General features: G+C 38.4%; 1 protein-coding gene and 1 pseudogene across 3 annotated transcripts in view; one reads left to right on the top strand and one right to left on the bottom strand.

Annotated features, from left to right (window-relative positions):
• DLGAP5 (DLG associated protein 5) overlaps positions 1–18,989 on the bottom strand; it is a 39,101-nt gene extending 20,112 nt beyond the window's left edge. For 2 of the 3 annotated variants that reach the window (XM_067734876.1, XM_067734891.1), the window contains exons 1-11: positions 18,840–18,989; positions 15,997–16,235; positions 13,489–13,682; positions 9,853–9,915; positions 8,318–8,402; positions 8,125–8,244; positions 6,980–7,050; positions 4,864–5,138; positions 3,986–4,110; positions 3,465–3,594; positions 747–832 (exon numbers count right to left, since the gene is read on the bottom strand). In XM_067734876.1, the coding sequence (XP_067590977.1) occupies positions 747–832; positions 3,465–3,594; positions 3,986–4,110; positions 4,864–5,138; positions 6,980–7,050; positions 8,125–8,244; positions 8,318–8,402; positions 9,853–9,915; positions 13,489–13,682; positions 15,997–16,234 (1,387 nt within the window). In that variant the 5' untranslated portion in view covers position 16,235; positions 18,840–18,989. The remainder of the gene's footprint in view (positions 1–746; positions 833–3,464; positions 3,595–3,985; positions 4,111–4,863; positions 5,139–6,979; positions 7,051–8,124; positions 8,245–8,317; positions 8,403–9,852; positions 9,916–13,488; positions 13,683–15,996; positions 16,236–18,839) is intronic. The other variant, XM_067734882.1, reaches the window with a different exon arrangement.
• On the top strand, positions 16,387–16,644 carry LOC137226623 (large ribosomal subunit protein eL43-like; annotated as a pseudogene).
• Positions 18,990–22,921: the final 3,932 nt, after the last annotated feature.

The following is a 22,921-nucleotide window of genomic DNA, read 5'->3' as shown; positions in this document are numbered from 1 at the left end:
GTTTTTAAAAGTTAAAGGACAAGACAGGACCTTTACTGCAAGCCAACCAGCTGATAAGACGACCTCATTCCAAATATCCTACAGTTACAGAATCAAATTCTTACTTTAAAGCAAAACAAAATTATCTACTACAAAACTTTGTCATACAAATATTGAGCATTTACTATCTGCTTCAATTCCTGCTAAAAATTATCAATATACATTCTCATACATATTGCTACACAGTAAAGAGCATTCTACCTCTCCTTGTATTTTATAAGAATTCAACGTCAAACTCACTGCACATCAGTATCTAAGGACTGATGTGGCAGTACACAAATGACTTTTTTCTAAATAGCTTTCCTGAATAGGTAAGGTTGGAACTTTTCAGAAAACTTGATTGATTTTGATTTGATTTCATATTGATTTAGGTAATTTTTGTTCAGAAAATATTTTTGTATACTTAAGCAATACCAACTATAGCTGTCATTCATAAAGTCACAGTAAAAAAATCTAATAATAAAATAGGGAAATGTCTAACTCTCAGGAATCATAGTCAATATTCTAACTACTTATATCTTTTAAGTCAGGTACCATTTTAGCACAGAGATATTAGTGAACATATGTGAGATATGAAAAATTCTTGCTATTTTGAATAACAATGAAATTATAAAGTTGGACAACACTGGATTTTTGTGTTTCAAATAAATGTAACCATATTAAAAAAAATAAAGGTAAGACATAAAAACATATAAATGTTCCCTCACCGTCATCTGGAATGTCCAATTCAAGCTTTCTGTCCCACTCAAGGCAGTGTGAAGTTAACTTCTCAGTTTCTGACTGGAGAGTATTTCTAAAATGATGACATACATTAGCACTATGACAATTATACAACATTAACTTCCCAGAGCTGATGCTTAATTATTTTATGAAATGTGATATGTTAAAATCCATAAATACAATTTGATATTCTATGTATGTCTATCCTTCCACACCTAAAACTTAAGTGGATGGTTAATGCCAAGAGCCCATTTTTCAAGCTAATATTTCTAGTCTTTTCTGTTCTTATTTTTCAGTGGCTAAGCAGAAAGAATCAGACATTCCTTAGTTCTGTTATTTTCCATGAAACTAAGGCGAATTCAATTGCCAAGAGTAAGATGAAGTTAAAAACTGTTAAGTCTCAAATTACTGTAAGTCTCAAATTACAGTGATAGGGCCTTAAAGATTCTATTAGGCTTTGCTTGTCCAAAGGCAGTGGTTCTCAACTGGGTCAATTTTTCCTACCAGGGAGTATTTGGCAATATCTAGAAGCATTTTTGATTGTCACGAACTGGAGGAGTGCTACTGGCCAGGGATGCTACAAAACGTCCTGCAATGCAGGGGACAGACCCCACAACAAGAATTATCCAGTCTAAAATGTCAGTAGCGCCAAGGTTAATAAACCCAGGCTCGGGCTTCCCTGGTGGCGCAGTGGTTAAGAATCTGCCTGCCAATGCAGGGCACACGGGTTCGAGCCCTGGTCCAGGAAGATCCCACATGCCACAGAGCAACTAAGCCCATGCCCCAGAACTACTGAGCCTGCGCTCTAGAGCCCGTGAGCCACAACTACTGAGCCTGCGAGCCACAACTACTGAAGCCCACACACCTAGAGCCTGTGCTCCGCAACAAGAGAAGCTACTGCAATGAGGAGCCCACGCACCACAACGAAGAGTAGCCCCCGCTTGCCACAGCTAGAGAAAGCCCGCGCGCAGCAACGAAGACCCAACACAGCCAAAAATAAATTTAAAAAATAAAATAAAATAAATTTATAAAAAAAAAAGAAACCCTGGCTTAAAATTTAAACTATTTCTTTACAAAAACATCCAAGCAGGAAAACTGAGGATAGTTTTTCTTAGAAGAATAATTTAGCTGCCTATGTCCAGTGGCAACAGGGAACAGCTTAATTAATGAGAAAGAGACCTGGCTTGGATCTGACATTATTTAGTTGGATAAATTGTTTATCATCTCAATGTCTCAGTTGAACAACACAGTGGATTAGCTAATCTCTGAAAGACCTTATAATTCTAAAACATTATGCTCTAAAAACAATTGAAGTGGTTCCCCAAAATATAAAAAGATACTCATTCATAATAGAAAGAATGGATATTAGAATGTCTCAGTTGAACAACACAGTGGATTAGCTAATCTCTGAAAGACCTTATAATTCTAAAACATTATGCTCTAAAAACAATTGAAGTGGTTCCCCAAAATATAAAAAGATACTCATTCATAATAGAAAGAATGGAATTCCCTGGCGGTCCAGTGGTTAGGACTCCAAGCGTTCACTGCAGGGGGCACAGGTTCGATCCCCGGTAGGAGAACTAAGATCTCATACACCACACAGCGCAGCCAAAATAAATAAATAAATAAATAAATAATAAATAAATAAAATAAACTAGAGAAAGCTAATATTTTTTATCTGTTTGATTGGTAAAGCTCAAAAATTGTTAACATTGTATTGGAAAAGGTATGGGAATTTTCTTGCTATATTCACTCAAAGATAACAGAATGTAATCATTTTCTGTGTGATGTGGAATGTTAAGGCCTTTCTCGAAATGCAGGCCTCTGATATGCTTCCAAGGCATTTAGGTGACATGTTGAAGTTCCCCAAACAGGATGTTAATTTTCAATTCAGTTAGAGAAACATAATCCTATCTCATAATTTGGTGGGCCAAAGAGCCTCCTACCATCTCCCATTATCCTTCTTTTATAAAATAAACTTTAATTTAGTTCTTTGTGGAGGAAAAAAAAAAGGTATGAGAAAATAGGAACTCCCATACCTTGCTGGGGGGAATGTAAATTGAGGTCTTTATATACTTGTACATGAGAAAATTGAAACATAATACAAGTTTGTTGTTGGCAGCCTTGATTGTAATAGTAAGAGACTGAACCCAATGTAAATAACCACCAACAGGGACCTATTAAGTAAATTATGGTATATCCATATTATTGGATACTATGTGGCCATTAAAGAACACACACACACACACACACACACACACACACACACACAAAACAACATGAGAAAGCTCTTTAAGTACTAAAATGGAATGTCTACTACATTTAACATTAAATGAAACAATATTAAAATATATATATATATATATACATGTTTATGTTAGTTTACATATGCATTATCTACCTCTGGAAATATTCACAAGAAATGAGTAACACTTGCCTCCGTGGAAGGTTCAAACTATCCCCTGGGAGGCAGAGTTGGGAAAAAGACTTCTCACTTGTACCTTTTTCTACCTTTTGAATTAGGAACCACATGAATGTACTAGTTACTGAAAAAAAATCATTAAAATTTAAAAGATAAATGAAAATCACCAAAATTCAATTTCCCCCAACTCATCTATTATATTCAGGTTAAAAATAGTATAATTTTGGTTTTAAATGTCTAGACATTGATACAAAATTCTTACACTAGGAACAAATGGACAAACCTGAAATATGGCACATCATGCTGTGGCTGAGATATCTGATCTTGATTTACTTCAAGTGATGGGACTTCTTCTTTTATTGAAAGGCCATCTGAATTTTTATTAGTAGTTTCATTTTTATTTAAAACATGTTCTATAGATTAAAGAAAATATTACATATAAATTTCAAAGCAGCAACTCATAAAATGACATCCCCCACAACACAAATTTTTTTAAAATCCTTTAATTTTTTTCAGTGTTGAATTTTAAAATTTTATTTCTGCCTCAATGATTTCATTCACCACATATCCTCTAAAGTGTCTCCTATATTCATCTCCTCAAATTTACATTTATTTCCCCCCATCTTCTCAGTCTGTATTCCTTATTCCAACTCTTTCTCTCTCCAGATATCTTTCCCCATGTTTTCCCATCTCTCCTGACCCTGAGATCACATCCCTGAACTATATGTTGAAAAGGGCTCTAAACAAATGTCTGATAAATCACAATCCAGAAAAGCAAGTAAAAAATTAATTAAAATACAATACCTTTATTCCAAACTGTTAGAGAACCCAAAGGACATTGTAGTTTACTTGAATCTTGATGTACTGTCTTGGCAGAGAAAGTTTTACATTTTTGTGCCAAGATTTCTTTTGTTGCTACAGTCTTATCACTAAAAACAATAGCAAAAAAATACTTTATGAAACATGAGCCTCCTATATCTAACTGAAGGATTTCAAAATGATGTTACTTTTTAAAAACCTGGGATTTAATAGAAATATGTTTCTATTTTTTTTTAATGTGTCTTTCTGGAGGGGAAAAATTTAAACACCTATAGTGGAATGTCCATCTTTACTAATTATAATGAGATCCAAAGGCTGTGAAGATCTCCTCACGGAACATAAGCGCTCATAGTCTTGGATGCTGCTGAGCAGTTTCTAGTAAATTTGCCGCCAGCCAGTCTTTGCAAAACAACCTTGCTGTTTCTCTTAATGATTCCAACTGATTTTCCCCCCACTTTGCAAGTTAATTATCTTTGGCTTTAGAAGTAGTTTTTCTAAAGTAATACTCGGCAAAAAAACAAACAAAAAAAACCCCAAACCATGTCTGAACTACAGTACTATAGAAATCTCTTCCTTCTAAACATTTATTTCTAAGTATTATAATAAAGACACTTATAAAAAGCAAAAAACCACAAAGTGTACCATGAAAATAATGATAAGAACAATGTATAGGAAATACCAAAACTGTCAAATACATTACTGTAGCCTTCTGAAGAATTTTTTTAAAAGACCAAAGTTTCATGATTTATAATTAATATAATTTACTAACTAAATATTAACTTTTAAAAAGCACAGGACAAATCTAAGAAAGGCATTTGTTATCCATCTTAGCAAGGAATTCATTATTAACATTAAATTCTTACACTTCTGTGTTTAAAGGGGTCCAGGTATAACTGGGTGTCAAGAAAGCACTGGCACTTCTGGGAGTCATAGGTGTTACTTGATAGGTCTTCAGACCATCTAGTGGCTGAAACATAAAATCTTTAGGTGCAAAGGAATTCTTCCCCTTCATTTTTGCACTATTTGTCTTAGATAAATTTTCCATTTTTGATAAGACACCATCTGGATCCATTCCAATTGTTGTACTGGTTTGTGAATCCAAAGTACTTTCTTCACTATCAACTTTAAAAGAAATGGCCTAGATGGGAGGAAACAGAATGGAGTAAGAATTTCTCTTCTGGGGATATATTCAAACCAATTTTTACAGGCCTGAAAATATGAAAGTTGAGCTATGTGTCCCTTGTGCATAATTTAGGAGAAAAAAATAAATACAATTAAATGTAAATATGGAATCAGTAGCCAGCTAACTAAACCACTGTCATGATCCAGAGAGACACAGAACCAATCCTCATTAAAAGGACTAAATAATAGGTTTTAAGTATTAAAATTAAATATATGAAAACTAAGGTGGAAAAATTACCCACCTAACAAACACCTACCTTTTTATTTAAATTATGTTGATAATTACCATGGTTGAGAATCAGAAATCCAATGTTTATTGGATGACTACTATTGTCAAGGACCAAATCCTCTTTTAAAATCACCTTGATTATAAATAAATTTATCATGAGAAAAATATTTTTCAGTGTGACGACACAGTGAGATTAACCATATAAAATGTGAAGCTTATTTTCTCTGTCAATTTAATTATTTGGTTTTTTTAAAACTGAGATATAACTGACATATAACATTATATTAGTATCAGGTGTGCAACATAATGATTTGATATTTGTATATACTGCAAAATGATCTAGACGATGAGTCTAATGAACAACTGTCACTACGCAAAGGTACAATTTTTTTTTCTTGTGATGAGAACTTTAATGACCTACCCTCTTTGCAACTTTCAAATATACAACACAGTATTATTAACCATTGTCACTATGTTTTATAGTGAATCCCCAGGACTCACTTTGTAACTGGAAGTTTATAACTTTTGACCACCTTCACCGATTTCACCCACCCATATAAACATAATTTTTAGAGGTTTTTACATTTCTGATTTTTAATTTTTAGTTAAGAATCTAGCCACATTTCTTATACTTTGGCATAACTTTTTTTCTTTTAAAATAAATTTATTTTTGGCTGCGTTGGGTGTTCATTGCTGCACACAGTCTTTCTCTAGTTGCAGTGAGCGGGGACTACTCTTCATTGCAGTGCATGGGCTTCTCATTGCAGTGGCTTCTCTTATTGCGAAGCATGGGCTCTAGGCACATGGGTTTCAGTAGTTGTGGCATGCAGGCTCAGTAGTTGTGGCTCGCGGGCTCTAGAGCTCAGGCTCAGTAGTTGTGGTGCACGGGCTTAGTTGCTCCACAGCATGTGGGATCTTCCCGGACCAGGGCTCGAATCCGTGTCCCCTGCAGTGGCAGGCGGATTCTTAACGACTGCGCCACCAGGGAAGTCCCTAACTTTTTTAAGGTTAAGGAACTGTGTAGCATGGATTATAAAACAAGGCATTGGGGCCTCAAAATTGTGGCTCTTTTTTGAAGACTCTACCATGTACTATGGTAGACGCTATCAGAAATGTTAGGTTATTTAATTCTTAAAACTACTCCATGTAGGTATTACAGGTTGGAGATGGGAAAACAAATTCCTAAGTTGTCCAAGGTTATATAGCTAATTGGAAGCAGAGACAATATTCAAACTCAGGCCTAGCTGAATCCAAAGTCAATGCATTTCACCCTACTCCATCCTATCTCTTAGCTAGTTCCCACATGAAGGTTTCGGTCAGCTGTGTTTTTATCACTTTTCTCTATTTCCTGTTAATCAAATTATGCTTTCTCTACCTATAAAACTCTGAGGATAAGACACCTGAAAAACAACAGTAAATCCTCCTGATGCTTCTTTATGGTTCAAGAGATTTTAACGCATGTTGTAAGTTATCTTCTTGAAGCAGTTCTATATGCTTAATTTCAATTTTATGAAAGTAGTAGTGAGATTTTCAAAGTACCTAGAAATAAACAGATGTTTATACTCTACCTTGTCAGGTTTTGTTTCTATCTTTTTGGCAGGTCTTCCTTGATTTGGTGCCTCTGTTTCTGCTTCATTAACTAAAATAAAAGTGAAATAAGCCATCCATTTAGACTAGATAAAAAATGCTGCATTAAAAGTACTAATTTGGGAAAGGAAAACAGGCAATAGGAATGTATGTCAAAGAATTTTATGATTAAAAGTCACATTATAAAATAGGAAATAAATAGATGAAATTTCATGCCAAGTTTAGGCCATCTGTTTTCAAAACAAAAGTGTTAAGGTATTTTACCTTTTGCCTCTGAATATGAAATATGTATTTATTATAGAAAATTAGAAAAAATTTTAAAAAGCACAAAAACAACAACAATCAAAAATTTTACCCAAGCTTACACTACTCAGTGGTAATCACTATTGACACTTCAGAGTACATTTTTCCAGTTTTTTCCTATGTTCACATTCACATACATATTTTAGAATTTCAATCATACTGTTCAGGGTTTGAGCTGATTTTCTTTGCCCACTTAATACGATTAACCATGTCATTAAGTGTTCTTTCATACATTGTTCTTAAATGGTTACATTGTATTCCACCAACTGGATGGACTGTAACTTATTGGGGCCATTAATTTTTCACTTTGAAGCACTGCTTACACCAATTCAGTACTTCAACATTTGAGCACCCACTGGGATATCGGGGCACAAAACCTATCTTCCTCCTCTCCTACTCAAAAAAGTACATAATGATTTTAAAAATTGAACACAGGGGCTTGCCTGGTGGTGAAGTAGTTAAGAATCCACCTGCCAATGCAGGGGACACGGGTTCGACCCCTGGCCCGGGAAGATCCCACATGCTGCGGAGCAACTAAGCCCGTGTGCCACAACTACTGAGCCTGTGCTCTAGAGCCCAAGAGCCACAACTACTGAAGCCAGTGCGCCTAGAGTCCATGCTCCGCAACAAGAGAAGCCAATGCAATGAGAAGACTGTGCACCACAATGAAGAGTAGCCCCCGCTGGCTGCAACTAGACAAAGCCCGCGCGCAGCAACGAAGACCCAATGCAGCCAAAAATTAATTAATTTTTAAAAATTGAACACAAAGAACCTCAAGTACCAAAACATCCTAGCTCAGTCACTGATCAAGAAATGTTCTTACCATTAGTAGCCCTTGTCACTGGCTTTCTTGCTGTAGTAGGCGGGACTGTTCTGGCAATCTGCTTTGCTGCTTGAGTAGCCGATCGAGTCATTCTCACTGGCGGCATTACAGGTTGTATAGCTGTGGGAACAAATAATAAAATCAAATGTTTGTGGTAATTTTAAATTATTGTTGTGGCAACATCAGAACTTACCTTTTTTCTCTTTGTCCAACACTTTCTTTTCAGAAGCCTGTCTTTGACCAGGTCGGATTGCTCGAACATCACTCCCATTATCAATCTATTCAAAATATTAGGTACTATGTGATTTAATTGCATAATGAACCAAACCACCACATTTTTAATGTGTAAATCGACCCCTCATCTGAAACCTGATATTGTAAATGACTCAGCAAAAAACCCACTACCCCAAATAAAATGAGATGAAGAAACAAGTTTTCCATTATATACATTTCCTTACAAGCTTTTTCAGAAACCCAGAATTTAGAAAATGCTAATAACCTAAGCTATTAAAAAAATAACTGACTATAATCTTCTGAGACTCCTTAAACATACCAGGCATGTTTTCAATTCAAGACCTTTGAATTTTGTCTAGAAAATTCTTCTCCTGGAAGAAAGCTCTTTCCCACAGTTCACTCTTCTATTTCCTTAAAGACTTCATTTAAAATGCCACCATCTGGGAACTTCCCTGGTGGCGCAGTGGTTAAGAATCTGCCTGCCAATGCAGGGGACACAGGTTTGAGCCTTGGTCTGGGAAGATCCCACATGCCACGGAGCAACTAAGCCTGTGCACCACAACTACTGAGCCCACGCACTGCAACTACTGAAGCCCGCATGCCTAGAGCCCATGCTCTGCAACAAGAGAAGCCACCACAATAAGAAGCCTGCACACCGCAACAAACAGTAGCCCCTGCTCGCAGCAACTAGAGAAGAGCCTGCGCACAGCAATGAAGACCCAACACAGTCAAAAATAAATAAATAAATTTATTAAAAATAAAATAAAATGCCACCATCTGAGGCCTGATCAAAATTCCACCCTACACCTACTTCAAAACTCCCCACCTCCCTTCTTCTTCTTTTTTTTTAATCTCCCCCATAATACTTAATACTTTTGACCATCTGACATACTATATAGTTCTTTTTTTAGTGCTCTCTCTCACGTAAGCTCCTTGAAAACAGGGAATTTTGTTTGTTTTGCTCAGTTATATTCTAGAGCCTAAAGGAACATGGTAGTGACTCAAATTCATTGAATACATGAAACTTAGCTTCCTCACCTGACAAAGAGGCATACTATTTCCCTCTTTGCCCACTTGACTTTATTTTAGTAATCCTCCTAATAAGTTTATCCATAACCGTGTTTTGAAGACCCATAAGTTTATAACACTCACCCTGTATGCTTTATATCCCTATCTGCACTTCATGGTGACATGGGATGCATAATAGAAGCCCGGTAAACAAACAAACAAAAAAGAGTGTGGCACAGAGTTTAGTATAGATCTCATAAGGGATGTCTGGGCAAAGAATATTTTAAGTGACTATTTCCTTAGCATCTAGCCAAATCTGCTCTGCCACCATACCAAAACAGTGATTTTGGTAGTACTATTGACTCTAGTAAAATAATCACTATGCTTGAAGATGGTATTAGATTAAAAATAAATTTACTTACTCTGAGGAAAAAAAAGTACAATTTGTCATTTTAGTAACAATGACTTACTAACTATCAACTTTACCTTTGTCAGCTCCATTTGGTCTTTGGCCTTTGACCTCGTAATCCGTACAGAAGATGGAACAGCCTTAAAACAGTCAAAAGAAGATAAAGTTAAAAAAATAAATAAACTGGCAAAATTTACTTCCATGTTTCATTATGAAATAAAGTTTCCATTTTAAAGTTAAATTTTATCCTTAATAATTTATGGCAAAAAGATACTTGCTAACTTAATTTTTTTTTAATTTAAATTTTAATTTTTTCGGCCGTGCCGTGCAGCTTGCGGGTCTTAGTTCCCCAACCAGGGATTGAACCCAGGCCTCTGGCAGTGAAAGCACTGAGTCCTAACCCCTGGACTGCCAGGGAATTCCCTAAGTTATTGTTTTTTCTGGTTCTGGCTTGATTTAAATTATGTTTAAGTTAATAACTTCAAAACTTACCCATATTTTTCAATGAGGAGAGAGAAGAAATTTCAAAGCATATTTTCCAAGTATTAGGATCCTCATTAATGTGATTAGCTAGACATATTTAAAAGGGGGTAGATGAACAAACTAGAGTATTAGGATCTTTTGTTTTCTGTTTATGAAAAGATACTGTACAGCTTACTTCCCTAGCTTTGACAATTTGCCTTCAAATCTCATGATTATACCTGTCCATTGTCAGTAAGAAAATGGAGACCTAATCACAAAATGTGAAAAAAATTTAGCATGAGAAAGACCAATTAAAAAATTATAAGGTATTTATCAACTCTGTAAAATTTCTTAAGAAACATAATCAGGGACTTCCCCAGTGGTCCAGTGGTTAAGAATCCACCTTCCAACGCAGGGGACATGGGTTTGATCCTTGGTTGGGGAACTAAGATCCCACACGCCACGGCGCAACTAAGCCCATGCGCCACAACTAGAGAAGTCCACATGCAGCAACGAAAACCCAACGCAGCCAAAATTAAAAAAAAAAAAACAAAATCCACAACGATGTGTCTCTTGTTCCTCCTACACATATTTTTAAGATATTTTAAAATAGTTGTTTACAGTGTAGACCAATGATTGGTATCTACATATTCCTAAAAAGACAGCTTAAATCTAATCCCAAGAGGTCTTCTTTGATGTTCCTCCAAATATAAACAATCTATCCTTCCTCTAATATAAAGAACATATTTATCTGTATCTTTCCACCATGAACTACAGTTTATTAATTTTGGTCTCTTCTACAGTGTCCTAAGATCATACAGAGTAAATAAATCAAAGATCTGTCAAATGAATCATTGAGATTCATGAAGCCTAGAAAAACAAGCAATATCTTCAGCCTTTATATTATTCAGTTCTTATTTAAATCAGGAATGAGTATACAGTCAATGAGATCTTTTATACATATCTTTAAATAGCAAATCAGGGATTTCCCTGGTGGCGCAGTGGTTAAGAATCCGCCTGCCAATGCAGGGGACACGGGTTCGAGCCCTGGTCCGGGAAGATCCCACATGCCGCGGAGCAACTAAGCCTGTGCGACACAACAACTGAGCCTGTGCTCTAGGGCCCACGAGCCACAATAACTGAGCCTGCATGCCACAACTACTGAAGCCCGCGCGCCTAGAGCCCGTGCTCCGCAAAGAGAAGCCACCTCAGTGAGAAGCCTGCGCACCACAATGAAGAGTAGCCCCGGCTTGCTGCAACTAGAGAAAGCCTGCACAGAGCAACGAAGACCCAACGCAGCCAAAAATAAATAAATAAATAATAAAATAAATAAATAGCAAATCACCAGTGACTAGCAAGTTTACAAGTTTACAAATCCAACTGATCTGTTCAAACTTCATCCTTCCTGATTCACTAACCATTCTCTTTAGATCACTCCTCCTTTAGCTTCTATCCTCCATTTTAGCTCTGCTGCCACTCTGACCAGTCCTTTTCAGCATATCACTGCCCACCTAAAGGTGTTCTCTAGACCTCACTCTTTCATAATTTTATATACCCTAATTGGAATGGTCTCATTTAGTCCTATAGCTTAAGTGTCCATTCATACTCCCAATATCATATCCAAAATCCACATCTTAGCATGGATCCCCATCCTGATTTCCAAATTTTTATTCCCAACTGCCTGATGTCTAGATGGCCCAAATAGGATTTTTTTTAAAAAGGGTATTAATATTCACCCACTTAAGCTTTTCTTGCCTTCCTCATCTCTTCTAGCAGCAGCAAAATTTGTATTATTGATCAAACTATTATCTTCAGAATCATCATCTTATCTCTAACTTTTCAACTTCCTCCACCCCTCACCATCTACTTGGTCACCAGTCCTATCAAATTTATCTCTTAAGATGTCTTACATGACACCTGTTAGAATGGCTATTATCAAAAAGACAAGAAATAATAAGTGTTGGTGAGGATATGGAGAAACAGGAACCCCTGAGCACTGTTGGTAGGAATGTAAATTGGTGCAGCCACTATGAAAAACAGTATGGAAGATCCTCAAAAAATTAAAATTAGAACTACCATATGATCCAGCATTTCCAATTCTGAGTATTTATCCAAAGGAAAAGAAAACACTAACTCAAAAATATATATGTATCCCCATGTACACTGCAGCATTATTTACAATAGCCAAGACTTGTAAACAACTCAGGTGCCCATCACTTGAGTGAGGTGCAGGGTAGGTGAAATGGGGTGAAGGTGGTCAAAAAGTACGAACTTCCAGGTTTAAAATAAGTAAGTCCCGGGAATGTAATATACAGTATGGTGCCTACAGTTAATAATACTGTATTGTATATTTGCAAGTTGCTAAGAGAGTAGATCTGAAATGTTCTCATCACAAGAAAAAAAGTTTTGTAACTATGTGTGGTGATGGATGGTAACTAGACTAACTGTGGTGATCATCTTGTAATGTATACAAATAATGAATCATTATGGTGTACACCTGAAACTAATATGTCAATTATATCTCCAGAAAAATGATATCTTAAACCTATTTCTTTTTTTGGTTTTTTTTTTTTTTGCGGTACGCGGGCCTCTCACTGTTGTGGCCTCTCCCGCTGCGGAGCACAGGCTCTGGACGCGCAGGCTCAGCGGCCACGGCTCACGGGCCCAGCCGCTCCACAGCATGTGGGATCCTCCCAGACCAGGGCACGAACCCGCCTCCCCTGCATCGGCAGGCGGACTCTCAACCACTGCACCACCAGGGAAGCCCCCTATTTCTTCTTTTTAAACAAATGTCTCAGTCCACTTATCTCATCTCACCTATTCTATAAAGAATATTCACAATATAAACTCACAACTAGTCTTCCTATCTATAAATGCTTCCCTTTCTAGACTATAATCCTCAAGTCCAGCCTAATCTTCCCTGAGTATTACTTTGATAATGGTACAACCTCGTTTATAAACCTCCCCTGACTCTCCATATCCTAGAGGATAAATGCCAAATACTTTGGTATAGCATTCACTGTTCAGCCTGGCTCTACCAGCTGTCCTAGTTTTATCCAATCTCAACCTAAATACAGCTACATCAAGAGACCCTGTTTTCATCTTCTGAGTTACTATTATGTCATTCCCACCTCCTACCAGCTAATTAAATGAATAAAGGGACTCGGGGAAATGGTTATTTTAGTCATCTAATCTCCTAAAGAAAATTCCAGTTAAAAGGAATATATATCAAGTTAGGATACTAAACTTACCTTTTTTGGCTCAGCTTTCATAGTACTCTGGTTTGAGAAAAGAAAACTAGGAATATCAGGTCTATAAAGACCCACTTTAAATACTCCTCGTTTAGCTTTCTCTCTCTGCTCTTTCAATTTTTGAAGCTGCTTTTCTTCTTTGTATTTTTGGAGCATTTGCTTTCGTTGATCACCTAGAATAGTTTTCACTGACTCTAAGTAGGAAAAAGAAAAATACAATATATAAAACATTTCAGATAAAAAGTTAGGCAAACAACTTCTAACTTCAACTGTTGCTAAGAAATGCTTTTAGTAACTTCTTGTTAATTCCTTAGCACTTCAAGTTATTTCCACCCCTATTTTAAAATTCCTATTTCTTTCACCTTCATTTGTTCAAATATATAACTGTTTACTATGTACTAGGCATGTATTACTTCATGTTTAAATTAATTAGCTTCTATGATAGTCAGCCTCCAAGCTGACCTCCAGCGATTCTCACCTCCTGGTAGACATGCCTTGTGTCATCCCCTCCCATACTGAATAGGGCTGACCTGTGTAACCAAGAAAGTACTGTGGAAATGATAGAGAACGACTCCCACAACTAGGCCATTAAGGACATCACAGCTTTTGTCCTGCTCTCTCTTGGATCCCTTGCTCTGGGGGGAAGCCAGTGGCCACGTGGAACCTTAAGGAACTCAAGCGGCCCCATGGAGATGTCCACATGACAAAGAACTAAGGCCTCCTGCCAAAAGCCAGCATCATCTTGCTGGTAATGTGAATGAGTCACCTTAGAAGCAGATCCTTTACAATAATCAAAACAGGGACTTCTCTGGCGGTCCAGTGGTTAAGACTCCCAATGCAGGGGGCCCGGGTTCAATCCCTGGTTGGGGAACTAAGATCCACATACCACAACTAAGCCTGTGCACCGCAACTACTGAGCCCAGGCACCACAACTAGAGAAGCCCATGTGCCGCAAGTAAGAAGCCTGCGTGCCGCAACTAAGACCCGGCACAGCCAAAAAAAAAAAAAAAAAAGCCAATGTCCTTATAATGATGGCCCTCAGGGCTCTATGGGAGCTAAGCTGTTTGCCTTCTCCATCCATGCTTACCTACTTGCTTTCTCTGGAACATACCAGACCCACTCCCACCTCCAGGCCTTCGCAAATGAGGAATAAAAGATATTCTAATAGCATATTGACAAGGTTAAATTTTGTTTGAAAGATTTTGGTCAAGGAAAGAAGCATTTGAGAGGGTATGAGTAGAGGAAGGTAATGTCACCTCTTCTCAGACAGAAAATGTCTAGCTCTTCCTTCAAAGGCCATCCGATATAATCCTACGACCCAGTGTTCATTTTCTCTGAACTCCTAAGAGATGTTATTCTTTACTCTATCCCCCTCAACCACCAACCCACTTCCTTTGACCTTCAAACATAAACTGATCACTTCATCTCAAAAACAAAAAAGTACCCTACGACACTTTAATCCAATTCCTTTCTCTCACTTTCCTTTAGAATCACAAAAATGACAAATCTGGAAGAAATAGTTTAGCCCAACCTCCCCTTTTACAGAAGCAATTAAGCTGAATATGTTGAGTGTCTTGTACGTGTCACACATTACACTGGTTCTGGAAAAATGATAAAACTGAAGTAGTGAACACGTAAAACAACTTGACATCTCATTTCTTTCTCTATAAAACTTCTAAGACTTCATCTTTCTGCCATTTCTTCACAATTTATCCTTGCTTTATTTCACTGCAATCTAGCTCCTAGTGCCTGCTATATAAACACAACTAAATAGGAGTCCAATAAGTCCTTCCGATTAAATGCATGTCATTTCCCAGTTCTCTTCCTTCTTTTCTATAGCATCCCTTGCCTTCTAAGACAACCATTTTTATTATTTTTATCTCTTGCTGAGATCATTCTCTTTTCTGGTTGGTTCTTTCCCTACTAATTACCCCAAATCCTTTTGGGCAAACTACAGGGATGAATCCTTTGCTCTTCCCTCTAAGAAGTGTTCCCATTGGCAAAGTACCCTTACTTCATGGATACTTCAATCAGTTCTATTTTTATGTCCCTTATCAATTTATCTTGTCAATATTTATCTTATCCAAGCTCCAGAAGTAAGAACTTTAGGATTCCTGTAAGGCCATATAGGTAAAAAGTGTTATAATACTCCATAGGTGAATGGCTTTAGCCTAGCTAGGACGTCCACTGCCTTTACTTGAGTGCTTTTTTTTGCGGGGGAGGGGGGCACGCCAGGCAGCCTGCAGGATCTTAGTTCCCCCACCAAGGATCAAACCCAGGCCCCTGGCAGTGGAAGTGTGGAGTCCTAACTACTGGACCATCTGGGAATTCCCAACACAGCCTTTACTTGAAATAGACAGTATTTAGTTGTAGAAAACACCAAGTTATTTATTTAGAATGGCATTTCAAAACTCCATTCTTCTGGTCAGGGTTGTTTTTAACCTCAGGTATTAAACCAACTTTTATTCACTCTTCAAACACTTGAAATTACAATAGACTTTTACTTACTTGGCTTGACATCGGCCTTTTCTGGAACAAGCTCATGAGATATCTCATCTAATTCAAGAAGAATTCTACCTTCCAAGGTTGGAACGTTGACATCTTTCAAACCAAAGTGTCTATTTCGTTCATATTCCTTATGTCTGTTTTCTTTCTGAGACAGTGATTTCCTATGAGCAATTTTAGTTCTAATCATGTCGGTACTTAATTGCTTTTTGTGTCGACTGGCAAAATGTGATGAAGCCATCCTATCAGGAAAAAGAGAGAAAGACCAACTTACGTGAAATTTCATTTGATTATTTAAAAAGTTAGGATTCCAGTTCACCTCCCACCCCAGAGTCTTCTGAAAAAAAAAAATTAAAATACAGCTCTCTGGGCTCAGACCTACGTTGTGGCAACATGGCTAAACGCACCAAGGTCAGAATCGTGGGTAAATACAGGACCCATGTTGCCTCCCTCAGGAAAATGGTGAAGAAAACTGAAATCAGCCAGCACGCCTAGCACACTTGCTCCTGTGGCAAAACCAAGATGAAGAGACAAGCTGTGGGCATTTGGCATTTCCTGCATGAAAACGGTTGATGGTGCCTGGACCTACACCACCACTTCTGCCGTCACAGTAAAGTCACCAGAAGACTGAAGGAATTGAAGGACCAGTAGAAGGCCACCATTTGAAACATTGCTAGCCTATAATAAATGGGTTAATTTACATAATAAAAAATACAAAATGGAATAAATATGTGACTGAAGAGTGGGAAGGAGGTTATCAAAAGATAAAACACTACAACCTATTTTGAGGTTCTGAACAGGAACTTGCTTGACAGATGAAGTGAAGCCCAGGAAGCTAAAGTCCAGAATATAAATAAGAGGGTCTAGGCTTACCATAGAGAGCACTGCAAAATAGAGTAGGAAGTAAAGGTGAAAATAGGGATAGAGTATACAGAATAGTTTCCTTAACTTTCCCCTGGTGATGAATGCAGGCAGGCTGGCATTTTTTCTCAAGCCAAAAAACAAAACACACAAGATGCCTATTAGGTAGGTAGGAATGATAAATAGGCAGTTAGATATACGAGATTGAGAAAAAGAAGGTGTTTTTGTTTTTTTTTTTTTTGCGGTACGCGGGCCTCTCACTGCTGTGGCCTCTCCCGCTGCGGAGCACAGGCTCCGGACGCACAGGCCCAGCCGCTCCGCGGCATGCGGGATCTTCCCGGACCGGGGCACGAACCCATGTCCCCTGCATCAGCAGGCGGACTCCCAACCACTGCGGCACCAGGGAAGCCCAAGAAGGGTTTTCAGAAGTACCATGGTGATGCAGAAGGATAATCATATCAGCGTGCCCTGGTGAGGGCAAAATAAAATTCTTTTCGGCCATATAAGAAATCATACAGTTTACTTGGCATATGCTCTTTTCTTAGAAAGATCCTTGGGAGTCCAAGAAAGACAATGTCATGGGTTCCAAGAAATCGTGGATCCAACTGAGGAAAAGAAAAAAGGAAAGTGGAAAGTCTAAAGGCATCTCCTATACAGCTGGTATGGAGAACCAAGCCAAACTGGAGAAAGAGGATTGATTCTCCAGGGAAAAGTCTTGCCAGCTTAAAAGAGAAGGAGGAAAAAAAAAAAGGACGGAGGTCTGCCATTAGAAAGTTAGGGCAGGAATAAAGAGGTAGACATAGAGAATGGACTTGAAGACATGGGGTGGGAGGGGGAAGCTGGGGCAAAGTGAGAGTAGCATCGACATATATACACTACCAGATGTAAAATAGATAGCTAGTAGGAAGCAGCAGCATAGCACAGGGAGATCGGCTCGGTGCTTTGTGACCACCTAGAGGGGTGGGATAGGGAGGGTGGGAGGGAGGCTCAAGAGGGAGGGGATATGGGGATATATGTATGCATATGACTGATTCGCTTTGCTGTGCAACAGAAACTAACACAGTATTGTGAAGCAATTATACTCCAATAAAGGTCTATTTAAAAAAAAAAGATACAAGCACACTATACCTTCAACAACAAGAAGAGAGTCCACTAGAAAAATGCAGATAAAAAAACTGCACAAGAAATGCAACAAATTAAAATGTTGTATTATTTTAGGCAATCAACAGAGTATAAAAACATGAGAATTCATCTGACCTGGATGCTAATAACATTCTCCTTTAAAGGCCCAGGGGAAGTGACAAAGGACTGTGCTTTTTTAATCAAGAACTCTCCTCTACTATTTGATTTGCCACTTCCCGCAAATATTAAAGAAAATTAAAATTACGTACTAGGTATTTAAAAACACAGCAGAGAACTATACACGGCAAATAGAGAGAGAGAGAGAGAGAACTAACACCGAAGGCATATTTAATTATCATCTAAACCCTAAAAGGTATTTAGTATAACTGCCGTTATACAGATGAGGTAAATTAACTGCCCACATTTGCACAGCTAAAAGGTAGTGGAGCTGGAATCTTAAGCCAGGCAGCTGGCTCTTCACACACATCTAAGTTCTCTTCTTTGGCTGACTGGAGTTTCTTCCAGCTTGAAAGTCTAGAATGCCTTAGTTTTGCTTGCCAAGGTTGTCAACCCAGGCGTTTTTAGTTGTCATAGAACCTGGAAAGAGACACTGGAATAATGTTGGGGCCCAAAGCCAATAACGCCCCGGTGGTGAAATGATGCTGCTACACAGATCATGACAACAAATATTTACTCTTCCGAAGGACTGCGTCATCAGCTTCGGGAAGGACAGGTAACACGGTCCTAAGAGGAGCCTCCCCTGAGCGGCGTCCAGCTCGCAGCCGCCGGTCCTCCGACCCTTCTAGACCTTCTAGAAGGAAGCGGACCAGCGCCCTCCCCCCAGCTCCCCAGCATCCACCTACCTGAGGCAGCTTCTAGCGTGAAACCTCAACCAAACTAAAAGTAAAGGAACCCTCTGGGCCTGGAAGACCACCGCCGCCTCCGAAGAAGGAACGCCTACAAGACTCGGCAAAATTCAAACTTCCCACACCGAACTTCTGATTGGAGGTATTTTAAGCAACACTTCCTGTAAAAGTACCCGCCTCTTCCCTTCGCCGAGGCTTGCGATTGGTTAGCTCCTTGCTATGTTTGAATTGATTGAAAGGTGAACGGACCGTTCAAAGGGTGGCTGTGAGCTGAATCAATGGGCGGGTCCGCGATGCGATATTGATGAGGCGGTGAGCGGTAGGAGCACTGGGGCTGGCGGGGAGCTACAATGGCCGGCGGTTGAGCGGGCGCTACGCCTGAAACCGCCCTGGAGTTCCCGGGGCCTCGCGGGTATCCGAGAAAAGACCGAGGAACTCGGACGGAGGAGAGGGGACTCAGTCTGAGTCCTTATTTGATTACATAAATCCAGAAGAGCTTATTGGAATATTTTCTTCACTTAACGTTTTAAAGAAAGGGCTTATTACCACATCAAATTTCTTCTTACATTTTTACTGTTACCTTTCAGCGTTACCAGTATTTTTTTTTCTCGTCCTTTTTTTTTCTTTTTAAATAGAGGTAAAATTATCAAATACAGTGAAAAGCATAGTTTTTTTTAGTATATGATTTGATGAGTTTTGCTAAATGTAAACAGCTGTGTAACCACCACCCAATCAGGATATAGAGCATTTCCATCACCCGGTTCTCTCAAGCCCCCTTCCAAATCTCCCACAGCTTAGACAATCACTCTTCTGATTTCTATCACCTTAAAAATAGGAGTGGTAGATACTCTTGTCTGCCTTCTTTCTCCCAGTGTAATGTTTTCGAGATCCATCCCTACTGTTACATGAATCAGCCGTTGTTTTTATTGCTGAAAAGTATTCCATTGAATAATTTGCTTATCCATTCTCCTGTTGATGGATATTGGATTGTTCCAATTTTTAGCTATTATGAATAAAGTTGCTATAAACATTCTTGTACAAGTCTTTTTTGTGGTCATGTTTTATTTCTCTTGGGGAAATGTAGGTGTGGAATTTTTTTTTTAACTGAGTTCTAATTAACATACAGTATTAGTTTCAGGTGTACAACATAGTGATTCAATATTTTTATACATTATGAAATGATCACCACAATAAATCCAGTTACCATCAGTCACCATACAAAGTTGTTACAATATTATTTACCATATTCTGTGACATTTGTTTTATAGCTGAAAATTTTTACCTCTTAATCCCCTTCACCTATTTGGTCCTTTCCCTGACACTCCCTCCCTGGGCAACGAACAGTTTGTTTTCTGTGTCTATGAGTCTGTTTCTTGCCGCGGACCAGCCGGAGGAAGAGGATTTCACCGCCCAGGGTCAGAAGGGAAGGGGTAAGGAACTGAAGCAGTACCGACGAATGGGGTCAGAAGGACCAAGACAACTGATGGTGACAAGGCAAATTTTATTATGCTACAGTTGCAGATTATATAGACTAGAAAAAGGGAGGTTGGTTGCCAGATGGTGGTTTACATCATCTACAGACTGTCTCGGCTTCAAGGTTAACTTCCCTGGGAGAAAACCCGGAATTATCCAAAATAACCTGCACGTGCAGCGGGGAGACAGCTTTGCTTGTCTCATTTTACATTCTTTCTCATCTCTGGGCCCTGGTGATTTATCTCCCATGGAATGGAACAAGGAGGGGAACAAGTAGGGACAGTCCCTTCGAGCAGCGGCGGCATGCCTGGCATGTCCACAGCTTGCTCTCAAGGCTGACCGTTTCCCACAGTTTCTGTTTTGTTTTGTTTGTTTGTTTGTTTTGGTTTTTATATATAAATGAAATCATATGGTATTTGTTTTTCTCTGTCTGACTTATTTCATTTAGCATATTACCCTCCAGTTCCATCTATGTTGCCACAAATGGTGAGATTTCATTCTTTTTTAATGGTTGAATAACATTCCTGTGTGTGTGTGTGTGTGTGTGTGTCTGTGTGTCTGTGTATACTACATCTTATTATACCACCGACTCATCCATTGATAGACATTTAGGTTGCTTCCATATTTTGACTATTGTAAATAGTGCTGCAATGAACATAGGGGTATATATTTTTTGAATTATGTTTTCATTTTCTACAGATAAAAATCCAGAAGTGGAATCGCTGGATCATATGGTAGTTCTATTTTTATTTTTTTACGGAACCTCCATACTGTTTTCCATAGTGCCTGCACCAATTTACATTTCCACTAACAGTGCAAAAGTGTTCCCTTTTCTCTACATCCTTGACAACACTTGTTGTTTCTTGTCTTTTTGATAATAGCCATTCTGACAGGTGTGGGGTGGTAGCTCATTGGGGTTTTGATTTGTATCAATATTTCCCTGATGATAAGGGAGGCTGAGCACATTTTCATGTGTCTATTGGCCATCTATATGTCTTCTTTGGAAAAATGTCTATTCAGGTCCTCTTATTGGAGAATGGTACTAGAAACCAAGATCCGGACAGTAGGTGTGCTCCTTGCTACTAGGGAGTTTCTCAGCTGTTAGGGTATATGTATATACAGCTGATAGGGTATATATATATACAGATCTATAAATATTTCTATATGTAAACATCTGTACCTACATTAAGCTAATCATGAGTTCATGCTGATGCCTCCAACTCTAATCCATTACCACATGGATCATTCTAGCCTCCTCCCCTTGCTTATCTGTAACCTCCCACCCTAACAGTAGAAAACCTGGCTCTGTTGGTTGCCTTTCCATTTTCTTAGCATCACTGGTGAGCAGAGGGTTTAAGTTTGATGAAGTCTAATTTAAAATATTTTTCTTCTATCTTTCGTGCTTTGTTTCCTCTCTAAGAACTATTTGCCTACCACAAGATCATAACGTTATTCTCCTATGTTTTTGTTCTAGAAACTTGGTAGTTTTAGCTCTTATGTTTAGGTCTGTGATCCATCTTGAATTAATTTGTGTGTGGTATCTTCAATCTTTTCTCACTTTTTTAATACATTGTCCAGCATCACATGTAAATAAAATGTGTATAGCTGTTTGTGGGAAAAGTTCCCCCTGCAAAGCCTCAGATGATTTTTTTGAGTTAACTATAACTAAAGCACTTTAGTGCATTAAGAAATAATAAAGCAAAGCATAACATATGGAAGGACACAGCATTGCACGTTCAATCCGTTTAGCAGCAAGAGTGTGATTGGCAGCTTTGGTGAGAATTATTTCAGCTGAAGGGTGGCGGCAGAAACCATACTGCAATGAATTAAAATTTCATTAGGAATTACTGAAACACAGGCAGAGAGTATAACTGAGGAATTAGCAGCTTTAGTGATGGAAAGGACTTTGAAGATGAGTGACTTGTACAAGATCCCACAGCTAACTAAGTAGCAGAATCAGGACTCAAACTGAGGTATTTTCATTTTCATTTTCAAACATAGCTTGTTTCCGTGTTGATTTGAGAATGGAAAAGGGCATAGGCTTTGGGGTCAAATGGATGGCATTTAAAATGGCCACTTCACATTGGCAAGTTTTCTGCACTTCTCTGAATCTCCATTTCCTTATCTACCTCTTAGGAATGTTAGGAAAATTAAACGAAATAATTAGTTCCTGTTCCGCTTCCTACAAGATGCTGACAAAGTAAAGTTACTAGCTCCTTCCCCCAAGATCAATCTCAGAGGAGCTACAGAGAGAAAACAAAAAACAGCCAAGTTACCTGGTAAGCACCCAAATACCAAGGAAATAGAAAATTCTGGGGCAATATGGCTGTTCTGAACTGGTGTTTATGGGATAATGCGTATGGCATGGGGCTTAAGGCAATGGAGGATAAAATATGATAGAAATTGTTTGGCTTTTGTGTCATCCCTGCTATTCTCTTGGGACAAACTGCACCTGCTTCTATATAGCAGCAGGTACAGAGAGACAAACAGATATTTTAAGATGAGCAAATACCTTTGAAATATTTGTTGTTGTTTAAAAACTGCTACGAGCAAAGGAAAAGGAGAGCATATATTTAAACTAACCTAGAATGAAACACTCTAGATAA

Source organism: Pseudorca crassidens, chromosome 1 (genome assembly GCF_039906515.1).
Source record: "Pseudorca crassidens isolate mPseCra1 chromosome 1, mPseCra1.hap1, whole genome shotgun sequence".
Lineage (NCBI taxonomy): Eukaryota > Metazoa > Chordata > Mammalia > Artiodactyla > Delphinidae > Pseudorca > Pseudorca crassidens.
This window is presented reverse-complemented; position numbering and strand designations above follow the sequence as displayed.